Source organism: Centrocercus urophasianus, unplaced genomic scaffold (genome assembly GCF_019232065.1).
Source record: "Centrocercus urophasianus isolate 14NV4802_14NV808 unplaced genomic scaffold, USGS_Curo_1.0 seq_20, whole genome shotgun sequence".
NCBI classification, from domain to species: Eukaryota; Metazoa; Chordata; class Aves; order Galliformes; family Phasianidae; genus Centrocercus; species Centrocercus urophasianus.
The window spans coordinates 15,185,054-15,204,448 of NW_024884756.1; the positions used below are offsets into that span (position 1 = coordinate 15,185,054).

Sequence of the window (19,395 nt, forward strand, 5' to 3'; positions counted from 1 at the left end):
CTTCCTCTTTGGGAAGTGCACGTGTGCAAGATGTAAAGCACTGATGATTTTTTCCTGCTTTTCCACATGTACAGCTGATGTAAAACAAGACCTAGAGCATAGTGTTGAGAGCTTTATAATTCATGAAACTGAGATCTTTATTGTATTACATGATTTTGTACCCTAACACACGTGCCTATATCTTCAGTTGTCATGGAAACAAGAAGGCAGAAATGCACTGAAAATTATTACAAATAAATAATGGTTAAAAATAAAATACTGCTTTTTAATTCTAGTTTCTGAAATGTGAGGCTCTCATCTGTTGACATAGAGCGAATGCTCTGTCATTCAGGGATACGTGAAATTGAAAAATGGTTTTAAATTTGAGTGAAGAGAGGAAATGGAAAGGCATGGTAAAGAGGAGTAGTGAAAGGCTGCTTGTCATCTTTTCTCATGCAGTGTTTAGGTTAAAGAGCATTAATGAAATTCTTGGGGTACAGATTTCAATCTCTCTAAAACATGGTTAAATTGGGACCTATAACCATAGATCTTAATGTTTTGTTGTTTTTTAAAAAAGATAACATAAGGAAAAGGCAAACGAGGGCTGATGTATGAAGGCAGATGCCTCTGGCTCAGGCAATCTCTGAGATGCATCTTGCTGAAGCTGTGAGGAGCACCCTATGTCCATCACTGTGAGTTAAGGAGCAGGCCTTAGAAGGAATGTTAGTCTGACACAGTACTGCCCTTGTTACGTTATTAACCAGTGCCTTCCATCAATGTTGTTTGAAGAGGGAAAAGAAAAAACTCTGCTTTTTTTACATCACTATGTTACCCAGAAGAGATGTTGCCCTCTATGTTTATGCTGCAGAAGAATCTCTGAAACCTAAGGTATAGTCTGATGGAAACCCTGAGTTTGCTGATTTACTGTGTTGTTTTGTTGTTGTCTTTTAAGTAAGAAGTGTTCCCTTCCTGTGTCTGGAAGTGTTTCCCAATTGCTCTATGAAGCTGCTCTTCAGCTCTCTACAATGCCAGGACCTGTGGCTCTCAAGTGCATTTCTTACAGTGCAACAGTTCCTCCCAGAATGAAACCTGGTCCATTACGATAGGGTTTAATGAAGATAAAGCGTAGAAAAGAACAATCTTACTGTTTATTGAGGAAAAACCTGAGCTAATTTTAATACGTTCCATGAGAGATACGAAATACGAAAACACCTCTATTTAAATAAATCTGTGGCCTGGGGCCTAGATGAAGCCCACAGTTTAATCAAATGCCCATTCCAACACATTACATCATGTTAAGTTTGAGGTAGCACAGGTCACTGAATGAACTTAAGAAGTAACAGTCTTCCTTTAGCAAAGAATAGGTTCTGGTCTGTGGATTAAGTCAGGGCAAAGGGAGTCAGACAGATGCCAGTAACAAACTGTAGAAATATTATTTGACTATGTAAACGATTATTTTTTTTAATTCTTAAATGTGTCCTGTACAGAACAATTTATGCATGTTTTAAATTGCAGGTTAAAGAGAGAGAGGTTTAAAGGCTAGGATTGAAAACAAATGTGAAAAATAATGTTGATGTTCTCACTGCAGAGTAAAGACACAGTAATTAGAAATACATGTAATGAGTACTTCTGAGGTCAGATTCCTCACAGTGGTGCTACAGCTTAAGTACCCTTGCTAAAGGCTTTGATAAATAATAAACCCCTATCACTGAAAAAAAAAAAAAATTCATGCATGACTAAAACTGGTCCTTTTATTATGTAGCTTAAAATCAAACAAACAAACAAACAAACAAAAAAACCCTGAAATATATTTCAAGTGGTTTAGATTATAATAGAGCTCCAGGAATTTCTGCTGTTTTCTAATATTCTCCTACAGTATTAAAAGTCATTCAGAGTATATTAAAATAATACTTACTGCCTTTTAATAGCAGCTGTTTTTCAGTTTCTTAGTAATTACACACACTAATACAATGGTACTTCAACAGAAAATTTTAACAGAAGAATGAGTAATAAAACAGTTAATTTACCCATACTTTAAAAAAAAAAAGAGAGAGAAAGGAAGCTACTCCTTTGCTCAACTAGTATATTTGTTATGCACATGGGAAGTTTCTAATTTGTTGCTTCTGTTTTCACATCCAAAACTACAAAAAAAAAAAAAAAAAAAAAAAAAAAGGGAGAAAGAAAGAAAAAGAGATTGTTGGTGACATAGCATTTTCCCAGCTGAAGATGAAATGATTCATTATCTAACAGACCTGCTGTCAGTCAGAAGGACTGCTGATCAGCCATCATACTCTACAAAAACCTCAACAGGAAAGCTTTTGACAAATAAGTACAATTCAACATTGCTCCAGTATTTAGTCAACAACCATGCAAGAGGTGATAAGGTGTAGAATACGTTTGAAGTGTCATGCAAGGCTGAGGAGTGTAAGGAGAGTTTGAAGAATGATTTTTTTTTAAATCAGCACTTGTAACAAAATAGTATGCATGAGTCCATGGTAGCCTTGGGAATTTATATTTATATTATATTTCAACCAGGAGGAGTATCAATCAAAGATTCATATATAATCTGTATTAGAAAAATTAGAAGCACTGTTGAAAGACGGTACTTTCGGAGGTCTTCACTCTGGGTTTGTTGTAATTCTTTCCCTGTCAGTCACATCCCATGTCAAAGAAACAAAGAAAAACAGAATAATGTTTTATAATCAAAAGCATGATTTAACCAGCCGGAATTTGTTCTATAGACCCAGGAGACTTTAATATATAGGTGGGAATTCTCTGATTAAAAAATCGAGTTGCTTTTCACCATTTGGGTGGAAATTTTATGTCTGTCATTAATATTATCAGCTTTAATTTTAAACAAGTTCCTTAATAGCAATATTAATTCTAAAATCAGGAAGAAATCTTTCCTTTTGTCCCCCAGTATGCATTCTACATGGGACAAAATACTTTTCTTTGTTTATTTCTATATACAAGGTTCTGACTGCAAACAGCTGTTTGTCATAAACATTTGCTGGCATTGATTTTAAATTATTAATGGTAGCACCTCTATAGGTTAAAAAAAACAAACAAACAAACAAAAAACTACAAAAGGAAACATAAATATCCCTTAAAGAAAGGAGCTAAGGCCTTAAAAGGCCCTTTCACCCTGTCAAACAGCTCACAGTAGAGGTAGAACCTTTTTCATAATTAAAGCCCGAACAGGTGAGGAATGGAAAATAGCTGGAAACGTTTTTCTGAGATGAATCTGTTTGGCCACTGGGTGCCATCCTTGCTCCACTTTAAGGCTGAGCACTTAGCAGTGTTTCTGTTAGCTGGTACAATCCTGGAAAAGGTAATCCCAGTGCAATTTCACAATATCGTAACCTTTGAGCGTGTGGGCGTACTGGAATATGTTAGCAGAATGGGCAGCATGTCCTTTTTGCACGGTCACAGAGAGACTTGGCAGAAGTATCGTGATGGGTTCAGCCATGTTATTTTCACAGCCTCCTACCTAGAGCTTTTATTGCGCCTTCCTCCATGAGCTGGTGCAGGATGAGGTGCTGCTGGGAGACCTGCTCTTGTATGGGAGTGTGCAAACGGCTCTGCTCCTGTGCTGCATTAAATAAAGTGCTGGGATTTTGGAAAGGAAAAAAAACTGCGTGGATACACAGTTGCTTTCTAAATAGATTTATATTTGGGGTGTATGGGCGTGTGCAAAAACTATGGTTAGTATATATTATGTAAAGCAGTTATAGGAGACTACAACATTGTTGGTGTTATTAAATTGTTCCGATATCTGTCTGAGGGATTCCTGAATTGGTTCAGTCTCAGATGTCTCATGTTTTAGTCTGGGCAAAATCTCAGACGGAGTACATGCGTTTTCTTCCACAGAAATTGATGTTGGTAGCTCTGCATTTTTAGCCTATTTTGTTAAAAGTGTAAACACTTTAAATGTATGAGAAATAGACTCTCGTACTTCTTTTTCCTGGTCCAACTGTATGGAAAATGTGCAGATTGCTCCCCAGGCAAAAGCAGGAAACTGAATTTTTTATAAGGCCATTTCTATGAAGTGCTCAGTCTTTTGCTTTGCTACAAGCTGTACCCAGGACTGAATGCATGCAAAGCAGCTGAAAACATCAGGTATCAGTGTTATCCAGCACATTTTTGTTCTGCCTGCACATACAGCATCCTTTTTGGATGAGACTCTGATGCAGAGCAGCAAAGCGGCCCCATAGGGGCCCGCATCCACCTCCTTGCCTTGATCACTTCTCACTTGTCTGCACCCTAACAGATTTACTGAGTCAGTGATGGCTCAGGTATTAGGTGCACTCTACAGCTTTCTACAGTCCTCAGTATCCCTGACAGTCCCGCAGACAAACCTTGTCACCAGGGTTCACTCCTCCGGTGGCTGCTGCTACAGCCCCTCCTTTCTAAGCCCGCACTGTGAGCATATTCAAAACCTTAATTTGGCAGATCTAAGGTACCTAGGAGAACAGGAGCGGTAATAGCCATCAAATATCTTACTACCACATTAGGGGCTGGTTAATTGTATTTGTAAGACCTTCAATACGAACTCTATGAACAACTCAAAACAAGTTTTTAAAGCTGTCTTGCAGCCTTCCATCTCAAAATAGCAGTGAGTGAAGGTCAACTGTTAAAGAAAATTTATAAAGCTAGTAAGATCTAGGTAGTAAATAAGGACCTAAATACAAGATTTAAGCTCTAATTATTTATTTTTGTTGAAAAAAACAGGATCTATAAATTTTGTATTTTCTCAGTAATGATGTGGTGAGGTGGTGGGTCATGTGTAAAGCTGCTGCTCCGCAGGATGGGTGTGGGGGGAATGTATGTTGGCTCAAAGAGTGGGAACCGGACTGACCCTGCTGAGGACTTTTGAGCAGTCCTGAGCGTGCCTGCGGAGTGACTTATGGATGCAGAGTAGGAAAGGTGGATTTATTTATTTTTTTTAACTTGCAATCAAAGCTTGATGAAAACTAAGGAGAAAAAGATAAAACATATTTTAAGAACAATCGCCGTAGGGTTCTCAATAGATTTCTCTGTAAATGTATGTTGTAAATTTGTTGGTATTTTCAGCATTATTTATTGTCTGCCTAGCAATACTGTGCTATAGCTGTCACTCTAGCAGACCTGAAATAGGACTTTCTCCCCAGCAATGTAGTAGCCCTCTCATATATTTTGCATAACTTTCTCTACCAGTCACTGGTCTGCCAACCTGATTTGTCACAGGTGCTTACAAAAAGAACTTCAGTGGCCAGCAGGAACACCATCCTGTGTCACTGCTGAGTGCTCAGGCAGCACTCCTGTGGCCCCATGGCAATGGCCTGCGAGCAGAGCTCCTGCAGGTTGTGTCAGGGAGTGGTGAGTGCTGCCAGAGTACAGTGGGACAGGAAAAACAGTGAAACACCAGTTCATTTGCTATTGTGGTAACAGGAAGGAGTTTGTTTCTTTATTGGTGGGTTTTTGGTTTGGTTTTTTTTTTTTTCCTCTCTCTTCTGGACAATGCCTTCACTTCTTCCTCTCTCGAGAGCTCTAAGAGTCCTTCTTGGAATTGCACAATTTGGGCTGTTTGCTACCAGAAGAGCTGGTTCCTCCCTGCTTCTTCACATTACTCTGTGAGGAGAACCCTGACCCTGTTCCTTTCACTTCTAATCAGGTTGTTCCTCTTCTGAGCTTTCAAGGAAGAAGCCAGAGCCTTCCTTCCCCTTCCTAGGTCTTCTTGTGAAAAAGGCTGCCTTTTAGTCCCTTTTTTCCTCACTCTCCCAAATTCATAGCCATGAGGGGATCAGTCCTCATTACCCATTCTGCTCTCCATGCAAGCAACAAAGCTGACTCTGCCTATCCAAACCAAATGGGGCTGTTGTGGGAAATGGCAGCCTTGCATGCCTGACACTTATTCTGTATCACAGAGAAATATTTGCCCTAGGTTTGCTGCTTGCATTTGTTTAAAATTCTGGGACTGAGACTGAATGGTCTCTTTTGTACAAGCTTCTCATCTGCATCAGTGGTCATAAAAAGTAGACAGTTGCTAGCCTGTAGTATGTGACTCACTGGCTATTTCCTAATCACCATACGCCAAAAGGACGTGAACGCTCCCCTGTGCGCCTCGGGAGATCATTGTGTACAATGTGCATGCCCTGTAAAACTCCAGTCCTGGGCTGCTGTGGTTATGTACTTTGGCCTTAAGAATAATAGATACTCAGACCATTAATTGTTTCTATTTTATGTCTCTGATCTTTTAAAATAGAATTTTCTTGTTGCTTTTATAGACTGCTATATATTTTGTTTCTCTGTACTAAACAACAACTTTAATGCCGTGGATTGATTTTTAGCAAAATAAATAATATATTTTGTATCTTTTCCATTACAATTTTTAACAGAACTTTAAATGTAGTATTTTTATCTTCGTGAAACTTTTTATTCTTTTTGAAGGGTTTAGGTTTCAGAAAGTGGCACGTTCAGGCAGGATTGACTGAACACTAAAAATACTTCCAGGTTTTCAGATGTAGTTCTGGGTTTGTCTTTGAAAACAGCAAGTGAAATGTTGTAATGACATTTCTTCATTTGCCTTTTTAAAACTGAAAGTACAAGACGGCCTCCTTTCAGGCACATGTGCCATTATGCCAAAATCAAAAAGTAAATAGCATGTTTTTGCCATGACCACAATGTGTGATAATGAAAGCATTTGCCAAGTGCTATATTTGTTAGTGATGTTATTTAATGGCTACTTTCCTTGTTCTAGTAGGAGCAGAATTAATAGCTTTCTTAATGCCAAGAGGTTTCTCTTCTAATTAAAGCAAATAGCAATATTCATGCTCAGAAGTAGTTACATATGATTTGACCACTTACAAAACATAACATTTGAAACAAGACCAAATGCAGCTTTCTTGGTTCCACAATTTGTTTAAATTGCATGCTGCCCCGTTAATTTGCCAGTTGAAAAAGAAGCAGTGTATACCACATATCTATGCTTCATCTGCAGATTTTAAAGCTGGATGCAAGAATAGCATTATTCTCAGTTTACAGATGTGAGATTTTGACATAACACAATGACCTTTTCAAGTAAAGGGCTCGGATACCCGCTCTAGGATCTGGTGCTGAGCTTGAGCGTTTGCTTTCACTATTGCAACCCACTGCTTATCTGGTGGGTTACTCTGAAATATCTTAAAATCTGTAAATGCCGTTTGAGGGACTTGTGATGCCTTTTACATCTGAGCAGTTGTTGGATGAAACGTTCACAGCAACCAGTGCACAAAAGATGGGAGTCCTGTAGATCTGGTGATGGCAAAATGTGTGTATAGGAGCATAGCTTTTCCTTATATCATGCTTTCATCCACCTGCCTTCAGGTGGGGCCAAAATGCTGCTACTGTTTCTCTTGTCTCTGGTTTCATCCACTGAAGTATTGCTTCCTACAGTGCCCTCATTCAGGGAATCAAAATTTGATGAAAGTTTTTGAAGAGCAGGTGAAATATTACTTTTTTGACCCTGCTTGAGTATGGAGCTAGACTGGTCTTAAGAAATATTCTCCAACGAAAGTGGCTCTGTGACTCCATGTGGTCTTACTGCAGAAGGTAGCAGTGATAGGCATATTAAAAAAAGTCATTAACATTGAAGTCCACAGAAAAATGCAGACACATGCTTTAAATCTGTTCCGCACCCACTTCCCTTTACTGTAAATATTATAAACTCCCATTTAAATGCTGCTGTCCTGCTGGGCTGGTTATTGGACAAGAAATGCTGATTCAGCACCGTGAAGGGCAGCCAGTTGCAGCCTGCAGTAACAGATGGAGGCCTTTAAATCTGTATTGCTCTGGGCATTCAAACATTGCTGAGCTGAAGCATTTGATTCTTGCCCTTTGGAGAGAGTAAGAAATGTGTCAGACTGGAGCATGACAGGCTTTGGTCCTCCATGGATGTGAATATTTTCAGGATTTGTCCACTACTGCTAATAGCTGACAATAAAGGTACATTTTTTTTTTTTTTAAAAAGCCTGCAGATATAAATACAAGCAAGTATTTTCAGGGGCCTTTATAATACATGAAAAGAACCCTTTGGAAATAAAAATCTGTGCCATTGAAATTACTGTCTTCACTATGGCTTCATAGAAGATAAAGTGAGAGATGAAGAAGACTCCACTTGCATGCTTTCTGCACAGTTTTTCATGATTCAACTTCAAGCCTTTTTCAGTTTCTAATCTTTGAGTGTCACACTGCAGAGATACTTAAAAGGGCCTCAAGTCTGACTTCATTACATTATCAAATTTGGAATATATGATTGCTAAGAATATGCTGTTAAAAGAATTAGTACAAAATCATCCATTGTGCAAATCTTATTTTTTCCTGTGTTCTCAGTGCTGCATGGGATCAAAATCTGGCTTTTTGTATATTATATGTAATGCTGAATGAACTTTCTACAATTATATCCTTCAGGTATCTTCTGTGTGAGAAACTTCTCAAGTTGCCAGTTAGTCTGTGATGACCTCTGATAATCAAACTACAAATTGCCCTCTCTCCATCACTCATCCAGACTTGTCTCATAATCAAGTTTTCTACAGAAGATTGCTAATTATCCAAATTGCCATTTCGTATTTGTCCCTAAGGTTATATAGTTATTTCTCTACAAAGAGGTGTCTCCCACTGTGCATTTTTCGTGATGGCAAAGCGTGACTGGACTGCTGGTCTGAGTAGCTGGAATGAGAAGAGGGAACTTCACTGCTTTTCCTTTTACCCATTTCAAGTGATTGTTCTTGTATTATTTATAACTACAAATTGATTTAAAGTTAATTCATTTTTCTTAGTGGCATTAATGAATACAAGCAGTCATTTAATGGTTTGTTTTGCGTATACTTTCTCAACAGCAGCGTTGGCCATTAGGAAGGTACTAGGGTGGTACATGACAGAAGTTGAAAGCAGGATTAAAAGGAAAGCAATTTGCAGTAACATTAACCAAGCTGAATATAATGCCTATATCTCATTCAGGAAACAGGCTCTGTAAGAGCGGCAGAATTTTCCCCTTTTGCTTGTCTTGATTGATTTCTGCTGCTTGCAAGTGCCTTGTTCAGCCCTTACAGCAAGAACACTGTAAAATGCTCCGTGTGTGTGTATTATATTGCGTTTTTCTGACATACGTATACACGCACATATGTACTGTCTCAAGAATGAAAGACTAGGAATGAATACTTCATTCTTGTCTAGTTCTGTGCTAACAACATAAAGCAATTATACAGTATATGTTGTATGCTTCCAAAACTGTGAAATACTTGTGTTCAGCAGCACTAAGGTGTGAGCACCAGATAACAGCTTTTATTTGAAGAATTTTAGCTCTCAGTGTTTCCCTAAGACTTTGACTCCTTAGTTTCCTAAAGTTTTCTTTCTTTCTTAGCTTTTTGTTTCTCCACAGCAGCACAGAGGCTTATTATTACTGAATGAGAACCACAGGCTGTCTTTGACAGCCACCAGGATTGGGATTCTGTAGTTAATAGTTATTCCATGCATTTGGAATTTCAATGGTCATCAGTGGCCACTGAAGGGCTGAATTTGTTGATGTAGCTTTGTTTAAGATTTGATCAGTCTCTTATTTCCCTCCCTGCCATTCACATGTACTAATAAGCCTATGAAGCAATTTCCATGATAGCAGAGTAATGAGGAAAGGAGAACTTGCCTTTTATTCTGAATTGAGTACAAAGGCATATTTGTTCTCCCTTTTCCCTATCCATCCCAGTCTGTGCACATCCAAGTATGGGGTAGCTACAGTCTTTTGCCCCATGCTTTCTTATGGGAGCATGATGCTTCTCTTTCTCAAGCCGTCTACCAGTGGTAAGGTACTAAATTTGTACTACCTTAGGGCAAGATCAGTCACGTCCATTGAGCTAACTCCAGCTTGTGTTCATGGCTCCTTTCAAGATGATTATTATCACTTCTTGGAATTAAAGCAGGGATGTGACCAGAGGAGTCTCATCCAGCTTTAATTTACAGTAAGCTCTTAGAAGTCGCATGAATATTTCCCAAGAATGAAGAGCCTTGAAATTGCTTGGTCCACAGGGTAAGAAGACTTCAGTGTGTAATATTCTTAATTGTTTTTAGAAAGAGGAAATTGAACATCAAAACATTCCAAAGGAAGCAAGCCTTTTAAGTGATCCTAAATCACTGGGGTGCTTTAGAAAATAGTTTCAGTGTAAGTTGAATTTTTAATTGCCTGCCCCTTCCTCTTATTGTCGTGGTACTTTCATCCCCTCTGTTTTCCTGGAAGAGAACATTATTGTTGCTGTCTATTTTAAGGAATTCACTGGAATTTCTCCTGCAGTGCAGCAAAATGTCAGGGCTGAATATGCTTTAATATGCTGTATTATGAATATTTTTTATATCTTTGTAATTAAAGAAATGAAGTTTTAATGACTGCTCTCTTATAAACCCTGGACTGTTGCATTTGCAACATAAGAAGCTCAGGACAGACAACGCCAGGTGCAGCTGGAATATTGCTGCAGCCCCACAGCATTATTTTTTTTTTTTTAACATTATTCAAATTAGTCTCAACACTCATAATTCTGTTGTTTCCTTTATTGCTGTTGTAAAGCAAATGGTTCTTTTATACAAATGTTATCTCCTGGCTATTAATTCAGCTGTTATTTTGGATTATGGCACTCCTGTTAAATTTAGGAATGTAAAATCTCATAAATATTTAAAAGTTTCAGACTGACGTGGGAAGAAATTGTTTTTGACTTGCTTTGTTAATATCCTGTTGTTCAATTTGTAATAGATTTGGAATATATTGTTATTTCTCTATTGTTTGAGAAAAGGAAAAATAGTCACAGTTGAGCAACTGCTTGAAGTGTTCGCACTTGAATTGTAACAGGTCGGTGAATACGATTTTTGTTCAAGTGGAAAATTGCAAGGGAAATATCTGTTTTCCTTTGAGAGAACAACAACAACAAAAAAGTTAAAACTTTAGTCAGAGCCCACTTCATGGCTAGTGAAAATGCAGCAGTATGTTTGTAAGGATGGTTTCAGCAAAGCAATTCCAAGCAGGGCTGGTTACAGTGAAGTTATTCTGTTTCAGCGTTTTTCCTCTTTAAACTTTTCTAAGAAATAAATAAAATGGACAAATGTTTTTCTTCCATTGTAGATATTTTGAATAGAGTACATTTACTACACAGTGAGTGTATCTGTAGGGTAAGGATTAGTATGCAACCTGAGTATCCTCCAAACTCTGAATAATAACCAGGGGATAAGAAGCCACAGTTTTTGCTGACCAATGAAGGTCTAGGAGGACGTAGTTTGGAGCAGCATTCCTGTTTCACATCTAACAACATCTTCATTCATTCTTGACATTGGAATTGAATGCGTAGCTTTTCAGACAGGTATTAAGGAATATTAAGTTATAAATCCTGTCAGTGTCATTAATAACTATTTTAAATTTTTCAACAACTGTTTCAAAAAAGATGTTGAGTTGGTTCAATCCTGATCAGCAGGCTGACAAAGCGGGCAAAGTACGTATGCAGTTAACCAAGCTTGCTTCTCTCCTGCATGCTCCCTAAGTTGTTCAGCTGTGTCTTTGGCTTGATGGGTTTGTTTCATTTCCCACATCAGTTAACCTCAGTGGTGTAATATCGTGACTTTTTGTGGTATGGGCACTGAACTGAACAGAGAGCTTTCTCTAGCTAGCAGCTAGGTTGGTACTGCAGTGTCACTGCTGTTGAACGGCAGATTTGCACTCTCAGCTCTTATAATGTATGGCCGAACCAGCTTAATCTTCATGTAAAGTAATAATTGAGGTGACAGTTTTCTTTTGTCTAGAAAAACCTTTTTTTCTTTTTAATGACTTGTCATAGTTACGGTGCAATATTTCAAAGTTCAAGTTTTCAAAAGGAAGCTGTTAAGTGATCGTGTACAAGCTGTAATTCTGAAGGTGAACTTAGAATGGCATGAACAAATGGGTATTTTTACATGCACGTAATGAGCTGGATGTGCCATGCTAGCTGACTCCAGGCAAGTTTAACAAATTCAGTATGGTCCAGCTCTTGGCCTGTAAGGCAGACCCAGCCCCTCTGTGAGGTTTCTACCTGACCTATCACCTTCTTGCTGCTGAAGAGAGCAAACAGATGCTTCTTCAGCAGATGCAGACTCCTCCACCTGCCATCTCTGGGGAGATGAATAGCAGCTCTGGAGGGGCATAAGGAAGGGCAAGCAAATCCTTCGGGGCTGCTGGCCCCCCCACCTGGCTTCTGCAGATGCTGCCACCAGGCCACCCAAAGCATGACCATGTGCATGACAGTATTCATGAGCCAGTCCCACACACTCCCTCATTCATTTTTGTCTGCACAAAAAGCTCATTCCTCTATTACAAATGGAATGTGAATCTGCTATCAAATGGAAGAAAGAAGATATAAGGCTTTTGCTATAGCTTATTGACTTTTTTTTTGTTCTTCTGAAAGCTATTTTTGCTATGTGTTTCTTGTATTACTCTTGGTTCTATGTGAACAATATAAAGCCAACAGTTCTTGTGTGCTTATAAACTTGAGGACATTTGGATGAGGAAATTCTGCAGAGCAGTATATTTACTTTGCATTTCTGAATGGTAGCAATTAAAATTCACAGCTGCTGGCTGTCCAGATGTTTCTCACATTACAGCATTGTAATTTGCATTGGAATATATTGTGTTACTGCAGTAGCTGTTAAGTGGTCAGCTCTTCCAGCCCTAACTGCTGTATGTGAGCTCCACATACAGTCGGGATGTATTTTCCACTTGCGTCTGGTTCTTCTCCTTCCCCCCGTTCCCTACCTTAGTTAGCCTGACCAGTCTGTATTTCTCAGATGAAGGCTTTGTTGCTTGGAATTCACATACAGCAGGGGACATATTGGCAGATCAGAGCAGACGTACGGGTGGTTTCTTTTAAGAGAGATAGGAAAAAAGGACCTAGCTTTGAATCAGAACATTCCCTTTCCCTTTGGCATTTTCAGACTGCAAACATCCCTCTGGTGTCAGAGCTTGGCATTGATGACGTCCATTTTGATGACTTCTCACTCGATGTGGATGCCATGATTACTGCAGCCCTGCGGATGTTCATGGAACTTGGAATGGTTCAGAAATTTAAAATTGACTACGAGGTAACCATCTGTTCTGCAGAGATATCTGCTGCTTCCATGTTGGCACTGCTCTGTCCATTTGCACGCGTTTAGTAGCCCTGATAAAATTTGTACTTTTCATTTCAGACGCTGTGTAGGTGGCTTTTGACAGTTAGGAAGAATTATCGAATGGTTTTGTATCACAACTGGAGACATGCTTTCAATGTGTGCCAACTAATGTTTGCCATGTTAACTGTAAGTATCCCGCTACAGACACAATCCCATAAGATTTTTTAGTGCTGCATTCCTTACCTGTCTAAATGTTTTCCAGTGTGTTTTTCTGGTTGTTATGATATTCATTCGTTTGCAGTAGATATGCACACAGAACTAGGTTATTCAACTTAAGATGGCATGTGTTTGGCAAAACCTTATAGTGTTTTAGTGACAGTGATATCACAGGCATATTAAAGTGACTGAAAACAGATGGAAGTCTTGGATTAAGCTTGTTATTATGGATCTTCATCTTACAATAATGCTTTCCTTTTGGAACTCTTTAATTTGACATTTATTTTGGACTGTTAAATCAAGATATAAAAAACATGGAAGATTTAGAAGAATTATTTATTTTGTTGATATTTAATATTTTCTTCTCCCATTTCATCCAAGCTGTTGTGAAAAATTCTGCCTAAAAACATTAAGATCATCTTCCTCCATAGTGATCTATGTGAATCTTTTGTCTTCACTGGACACTGTAATACTGGTGCGTTTTGTTTACTTCTATCACCATCAGTAGCTATATCTTCTCTCAGCTACAAGTTAATTCTGTTCAAAATACCAGTGCTTTTATACTCTCTCTTCCTACCCCGCATCAACCTTGCCATTGTATATTATATATAAATATACCATTATATATATATATAATATAAATAATGCATATTTAATTAGTTAATTCTTGCAAACATATCTGTAAAAAGACCATGGTTCTGATTGTTTAAGATTCTGCTTAATATGGCAACAGAGAAGCAATGTGTCTCCGTGCATACAACACTTTTCATTGTGCTTTTTAATTTTTTTTCCATATCTCCAGATAAAATTTCAAATGAAATGAATATTTTAGGCTCTAGTAAAACCATGATGTTCATAAGGTGATACTTCAACAAGATGGTTGATGCATAAGCTTATGTTATATAATTAGAGGAGCATTTATCACTAAAAAGCTCTTAGAATATTTTATCTTAGAATATTTTCATGAGGAACCAACAAAAGGAGGATCCCCAGAGCAAAGGCTGCATTTTCAAATACTAGAACATTTCCTATGGACAGAGGAACAGTCTTCTGACTTAATTACTGAATTTTTACATTCTTGTTGCTGCTGAGATGCCAGCATGGCCAGCGTTTGCATGCTATCAGTCTGTGTGTGTTATCAGTGGAGCCTGCACTGCCTGTGCTAATCATACAGTGATTAAAAACACCAGATTGGTCTGCTGCCACTGAAATATTTCCACTGTGTTACACAGCCTTTAGATGGGCTGTAGCATGTTAACTCTACATAGGGCACAGTTGGCTTGGATTTCCAGCTGTTGTTCCTGGTTGGGCAGCACAACCAGTACCTTAAAGAAAAAGCAGAGCATGAGGTCCTCAGGCAGGTAAATGACATCAGCGATGTGCTAGGTCTGTCCTGCAAGTTGTGTGGGTTAGGTTCTGTGAGCAGTTAGGGAGTGTAACAAGCTGTGAGGCAAAGCAGACAGAGACCTCTGATGAGAGTGAGAGAAGTCATCCCTTCTCTTGGGAGTGGAGATTGTGCGGCTGGGTGGAACCAGCCACATCTTCCTATGGACACTTTCTGTTGGTCTGAAATGAAAACTCATTGTAACGTGGGCACTGGTAGTTTCTAAAAGTGTTATGAGCGTGGCAAGCTTGTTGTTAAGTTATATAAAGATAGAAGGATTTTCACTCTGAGCAGTAAGAGTCAAGTCAGACAGCGTCTGGGGATTGCTGCCAAACGCTGCCGGGAGCGAGGCAGCCGCAGCCCCCGCCTCCACTCAGCTCCTCTGCGAGGGGAAAGTGTCCTCTAGATGGAGCTCCGAGGCCGGCTTTGAGGCAGGTTTTGTTTTGGGTAGAGCAGCCCTTTCCTACCGGGCACCTCCATCTCAGCTGGAGGCGGCCAAATCGCAAATCCGCAGCCAGCAGGGAGGAGGAAGATCGCGTTTTCTTCAACAGCCAACAGCAGGCCAGCGAGGCTGAGCTCTGCGACCGCATTCAAAGCTTAATTTCAGGATGCGTTTAAGCAAGCAGTGTGGGAGCACACATATCTGTGGGAGGCGATCTAAGATTTTCAAGCTCAGCTCATTTCAGTACATGGGTCTTCTAGTGAGATGAGCAGGCAGTTCCAGGCAGGCGGCACATGCACCAGAGTCTTTTGACTGTGCCGTCTTGTCCTGCTTTGCTGTGGCTTTGGTGCAGAACAAAAGCAAGCCAGGCAGTCTGGGACCTGGTTTGGCTGCTCTTGCTTTCAGAGATAGGAAGACTGATTTTGTGAAAAGAGACATAAAAGCGATAGTCATGAGACTAGTAATAGCACAAGGTTTGCACGTATTGCATTCTTCTTGGGAGAGCCATCCTGCTTAGTATGCCTCATTGTTTGCTTTTCATCTGCAAGAAGGGAAAATTCTCTGCCTCGTAGAGATACTGATTTGTGCCCGGTACTCTGTTGCAGGGTTTGTGTATATGAATATGTCAATATGCAAGACCCTTTCCTAAAGTTGTTGTAGTCTTTTTCTGGTTTTTCCAGGAAAATCAATAATGTTATCTGCACCACAAATATAAATAAATAGGTCTATTTTAGGGAGTTTTCATGAAGGGTTAGCCTAACAGATTAGACATTACTACATTACATGCTAACAAGATTCGCCTCTGATGGCCTCACCACGCTCTCATTGAAAACAGAAGCAAAATCCGGCTGGGGTAAACAAGCCAACAGAAATCCTGCAGTGCTTAAACCAGGTGTGTCAGCCTTCTGTATGTGTACCATATATTCCTGTATGTCTAAATATAGCTTTTGTTTTTTTCAAGACACTGGAGAATTATAAACCCAGTCCTGTGAGCCATGCTTCAGGCTCACCCAAATATTCTGAAGACGAGCACTGAAGCAAGGCTACTCCTCTGAGTTAGGAATGTCACGTGAGAGTAAACCACAGGATGAAGCCCAGCTTTGATAATCATATTAATTCTTTGCTCAAGAAGTAAAAATGAAAACGTCAGTAATATAAAATTAAAATCACATCTGGTGTGCTACTAACAAAACATATAATGTGGAGCAAGGTATAACGAATGCAATTCATTTCCTCACATGAGAGAATGACCTCCATAACTCACTGGAGACTCTGCCACTCGTGAGTTATGGGTCGTTTTTTTTCTGGTGAAAATAAATTTTACTGTGCCATCGTATACAGCTGTGTATTTTTTTTTTTCTCTCTGTAAATTCAAAAAATGAGGAAATGGGATTCTCTGCTCTGAACGTAATGCGAAAAGAAAAAAAAAGATCCTCTTACAATGATGTTGTTTTAAATTGAACGTTCTTATTAAATGAGATATGCTATATTTCTCTCATATACTCTATGACAATATTTTTGATTAAATGTTGAATTTATTTTCAAGATATTGCTACTGTTAATAAATTCCTTAATCAGTCTCCCTGCATTTATGATACAGGTTGAATCTTTGAGTTTAATCAAAGCTTCTGTTATGCTGAAGGCTATTTATTACAGTATCAACATTCTATTATGAAACCTCTATTTTAAGTTGCTTTAACTCAGCATGAATGCTTTCTCTAGACTGAAAGCTGACACAATGGTATGTTGTCAGTTACAATCCTCTTTTCAATTTTTTTTTTTTTCCCTAAATAGACCTTTATTATTTTTGTTATACAAGAGCAATATTTAAAGAGTAAAACCAGAAAACACTATTTTTTAGATAACTTCCTCTGCCTGAGTGTCTAGTACTGGAATTTTAAGAAGAATCAGGAGAAGCCCTTTCGTAATAGTCAGGTTAATCTGTACGCCAGTGGATATTACATGAATGGAATATTTTTTCCTCATATTTAGTTATCTTTTTAGATGTATAAACTTTGCACAGTTATAAAGCATTTGTAGCAAGTCCTGCACTTCCATCATTCATGCTAAAATGTACTTTTGAGCAACCTGGAGCAGGGTTGATTCCCTGTACTGCTTAAGAATTAATTGCAGCCACATTTTAAACTGTGAAAACAGAGAATATTTGCATTTAAATATGTATTTATTAAAGTAGAATTTATGGTCTTCCAAGTGAATAGCAAAGTTCTCACTTGGTATTGCAACAATGACTGGCATCTCTGAGTGAGCTGTATGTTCCTGTGGAAGTGCAAGGACATCAAATCCCACTGTTATTCACTGTCTTTGTATCACTTAATGCTCTTCTTGCCAGAGAGTGAAATTATGCTCCACTCAAAATCAGCAGAATTTCTTACATACTGTTCAAGTTAGGTTTTGTCTTCCAAAATAAATTGTTTCTTTTATACAATTTCCTCTCTTGCTAACTGGATCATGTGGCTAGTTGGAGAATGTGGTTCAAGCCTGATGCCATGGACAGAAAAGGATTAACAGTTTTCCATTTCAGTCATTGTTGCAGGCAATATGCCCTGAATCTTCTGAAGAGTTGAAGAACCATGTTGTTTCTGTTGTGGGTAAGGTGCACCAGGCCTACAGTGTCCCAAACAGCTTTCAGCACCTCCTCAGACATGAGCTGTTCAGGGTGCTTGAGGTTGGCATTAGCGGTGGTGCTTCTCTGGCATGAGGCAGTTCAGGCTATTGCACATCTTCTGTACAAGAAGAGGTATAGGGGCAAAAAATATTTGTAGGGATTCACACTGGCATATCTGGTCTGAATTGGCTGTGGGGGATTTCAGTACATCAAATTTCAAAACTTTATATCAAATTCAAGTGGGCATCTGCAGCAGAATTATGCCTTTTGAGATATTTCCTCCTAAATCATGTCACTTCATTTCACATGTCTCAGGTAACAAATCTCTTAACTGTTCATTCCAGTTCCATAGAGTATATTTCAGCTGGCATCTTTTATAGGTCTTTTGATTTAACAAATTAGATATCTTTGACAGTAGGGATTAACTAAAATGGCCACCTCAGAATTGAAGAAATCCGTGCTAAAGTACTTACTGAACAATAATTTCAAAATGAAATCAAGTTTGGTTTGTATTTCTCTGGTAAGAGATTCCGGTTCCTGTCTTATTGTGTAGTTACTGGTGTTTGTTTTCAGCTCTTTTTGCCATTGCTGCTTTCTGGGTAGTGGGGGAATGCCATGCTGGAACTGCAATGGAGAGATGATAACACATCACTCTAAGGACGTATCTGTTCTGCTAACCATCTAACATGCAGCGGGGAACATAATATGACAGTAAAGCATTTATCTTCTCTTTACTGATATGTTCATGCTATCAAAACAAAGTTGGCTGTTGCTTGATGGACTAACATTACTTATCCCTTTTGCTACTGATAGTTACAGCTGCTATTTTTTTCCTTTTCTCAGACAGCAGGATTTCAAGAGATTCTGACTGAAATTGAAATTTTAGCTTTGATTGTGGGATGCTTGTGTCACGACCTTGACCACAGGGGAACCAACAATGCCTTCCAAGCCAAGTAAGTTTTCTAATTCTTATTACTTTAATTTGTTTTTCTTCCACAGAAGAGCAAAAGGTGAGCAGGATAAAGAATGAAGCATTAATTTCAGGCCTCCCAGGCCAAGGCCAAGTATTCTTATTCCTGTACATAGTGAGGGACTATCCATCTTTATAATTCTCTGTTCTTTGGGGTAATTGCTGCCTTGTCCTTTGTATCAGGCTGTTGATTGGGTTAATCCTTGTGAGCTGACACAGAATATTGAAATGTGGTGCCAAAACTTGATGTTCCTCTCTTGCTCTGTTATTATTAATTCTGGTATTCGACTCAGAAAATACTGAGACAATCTATCTGGGTTTCTCACTGTCTGGAATGCATTAAGTTAAGCATAACCTAGCTAAGCAATTAAAAAAAAAAAAAAAAAAGGGTTAAAATGAAATCCTGCTTTCCCAACAATTTTCAAAATGGTTTAGGCAAGCACAGCATATAATTCCTGGCATATGGAGTATGAAACTGCTACCATCATGCTGGAGCTCTGCTGCATATCATCTGCAGTAGGTGGGCTGCTCCTGGTTTGTAGAAATGCCACCTCCTTGCTTGCTCCATATGCCAGTTCTCAGAGTTCCGTATGCTTGGAGTCCTGCTGCCACAGGCAGGGTTGGGCTGGCTGCTCCTTGACATGGTCAGT

General features: G+C 38.9%; 1 protein-coding gene across 1 annotated transcript in view; it reads left to right on the plus strand.

Moving 5' to 3' along the window:
* The window catches only part of PDE11A (phosphodiesterase 11A), a 121,287-nt gene that overhangs the window by 74,915 nt on the left and 26,977 nt on the right, over positions 1–19,395 (plus strand). Inside the window, exons 11-13 of the mRNA XM_042822383.1 lie at positions 12,934–13,080; positions 13,186–13,293; positions 18,619–18,728. Of these exons, the coding sequence (XP_042678317.1) occupies positions 12,934–13,080; positions 13,186–13,293; positions 18,619–18,728 (365 nt within the window). The remainder of the gene's footprint in view (positions 1–12,933; positions 13,081–13,185; positions 13,294–18,618; positions 18,729–19,395) is intronic.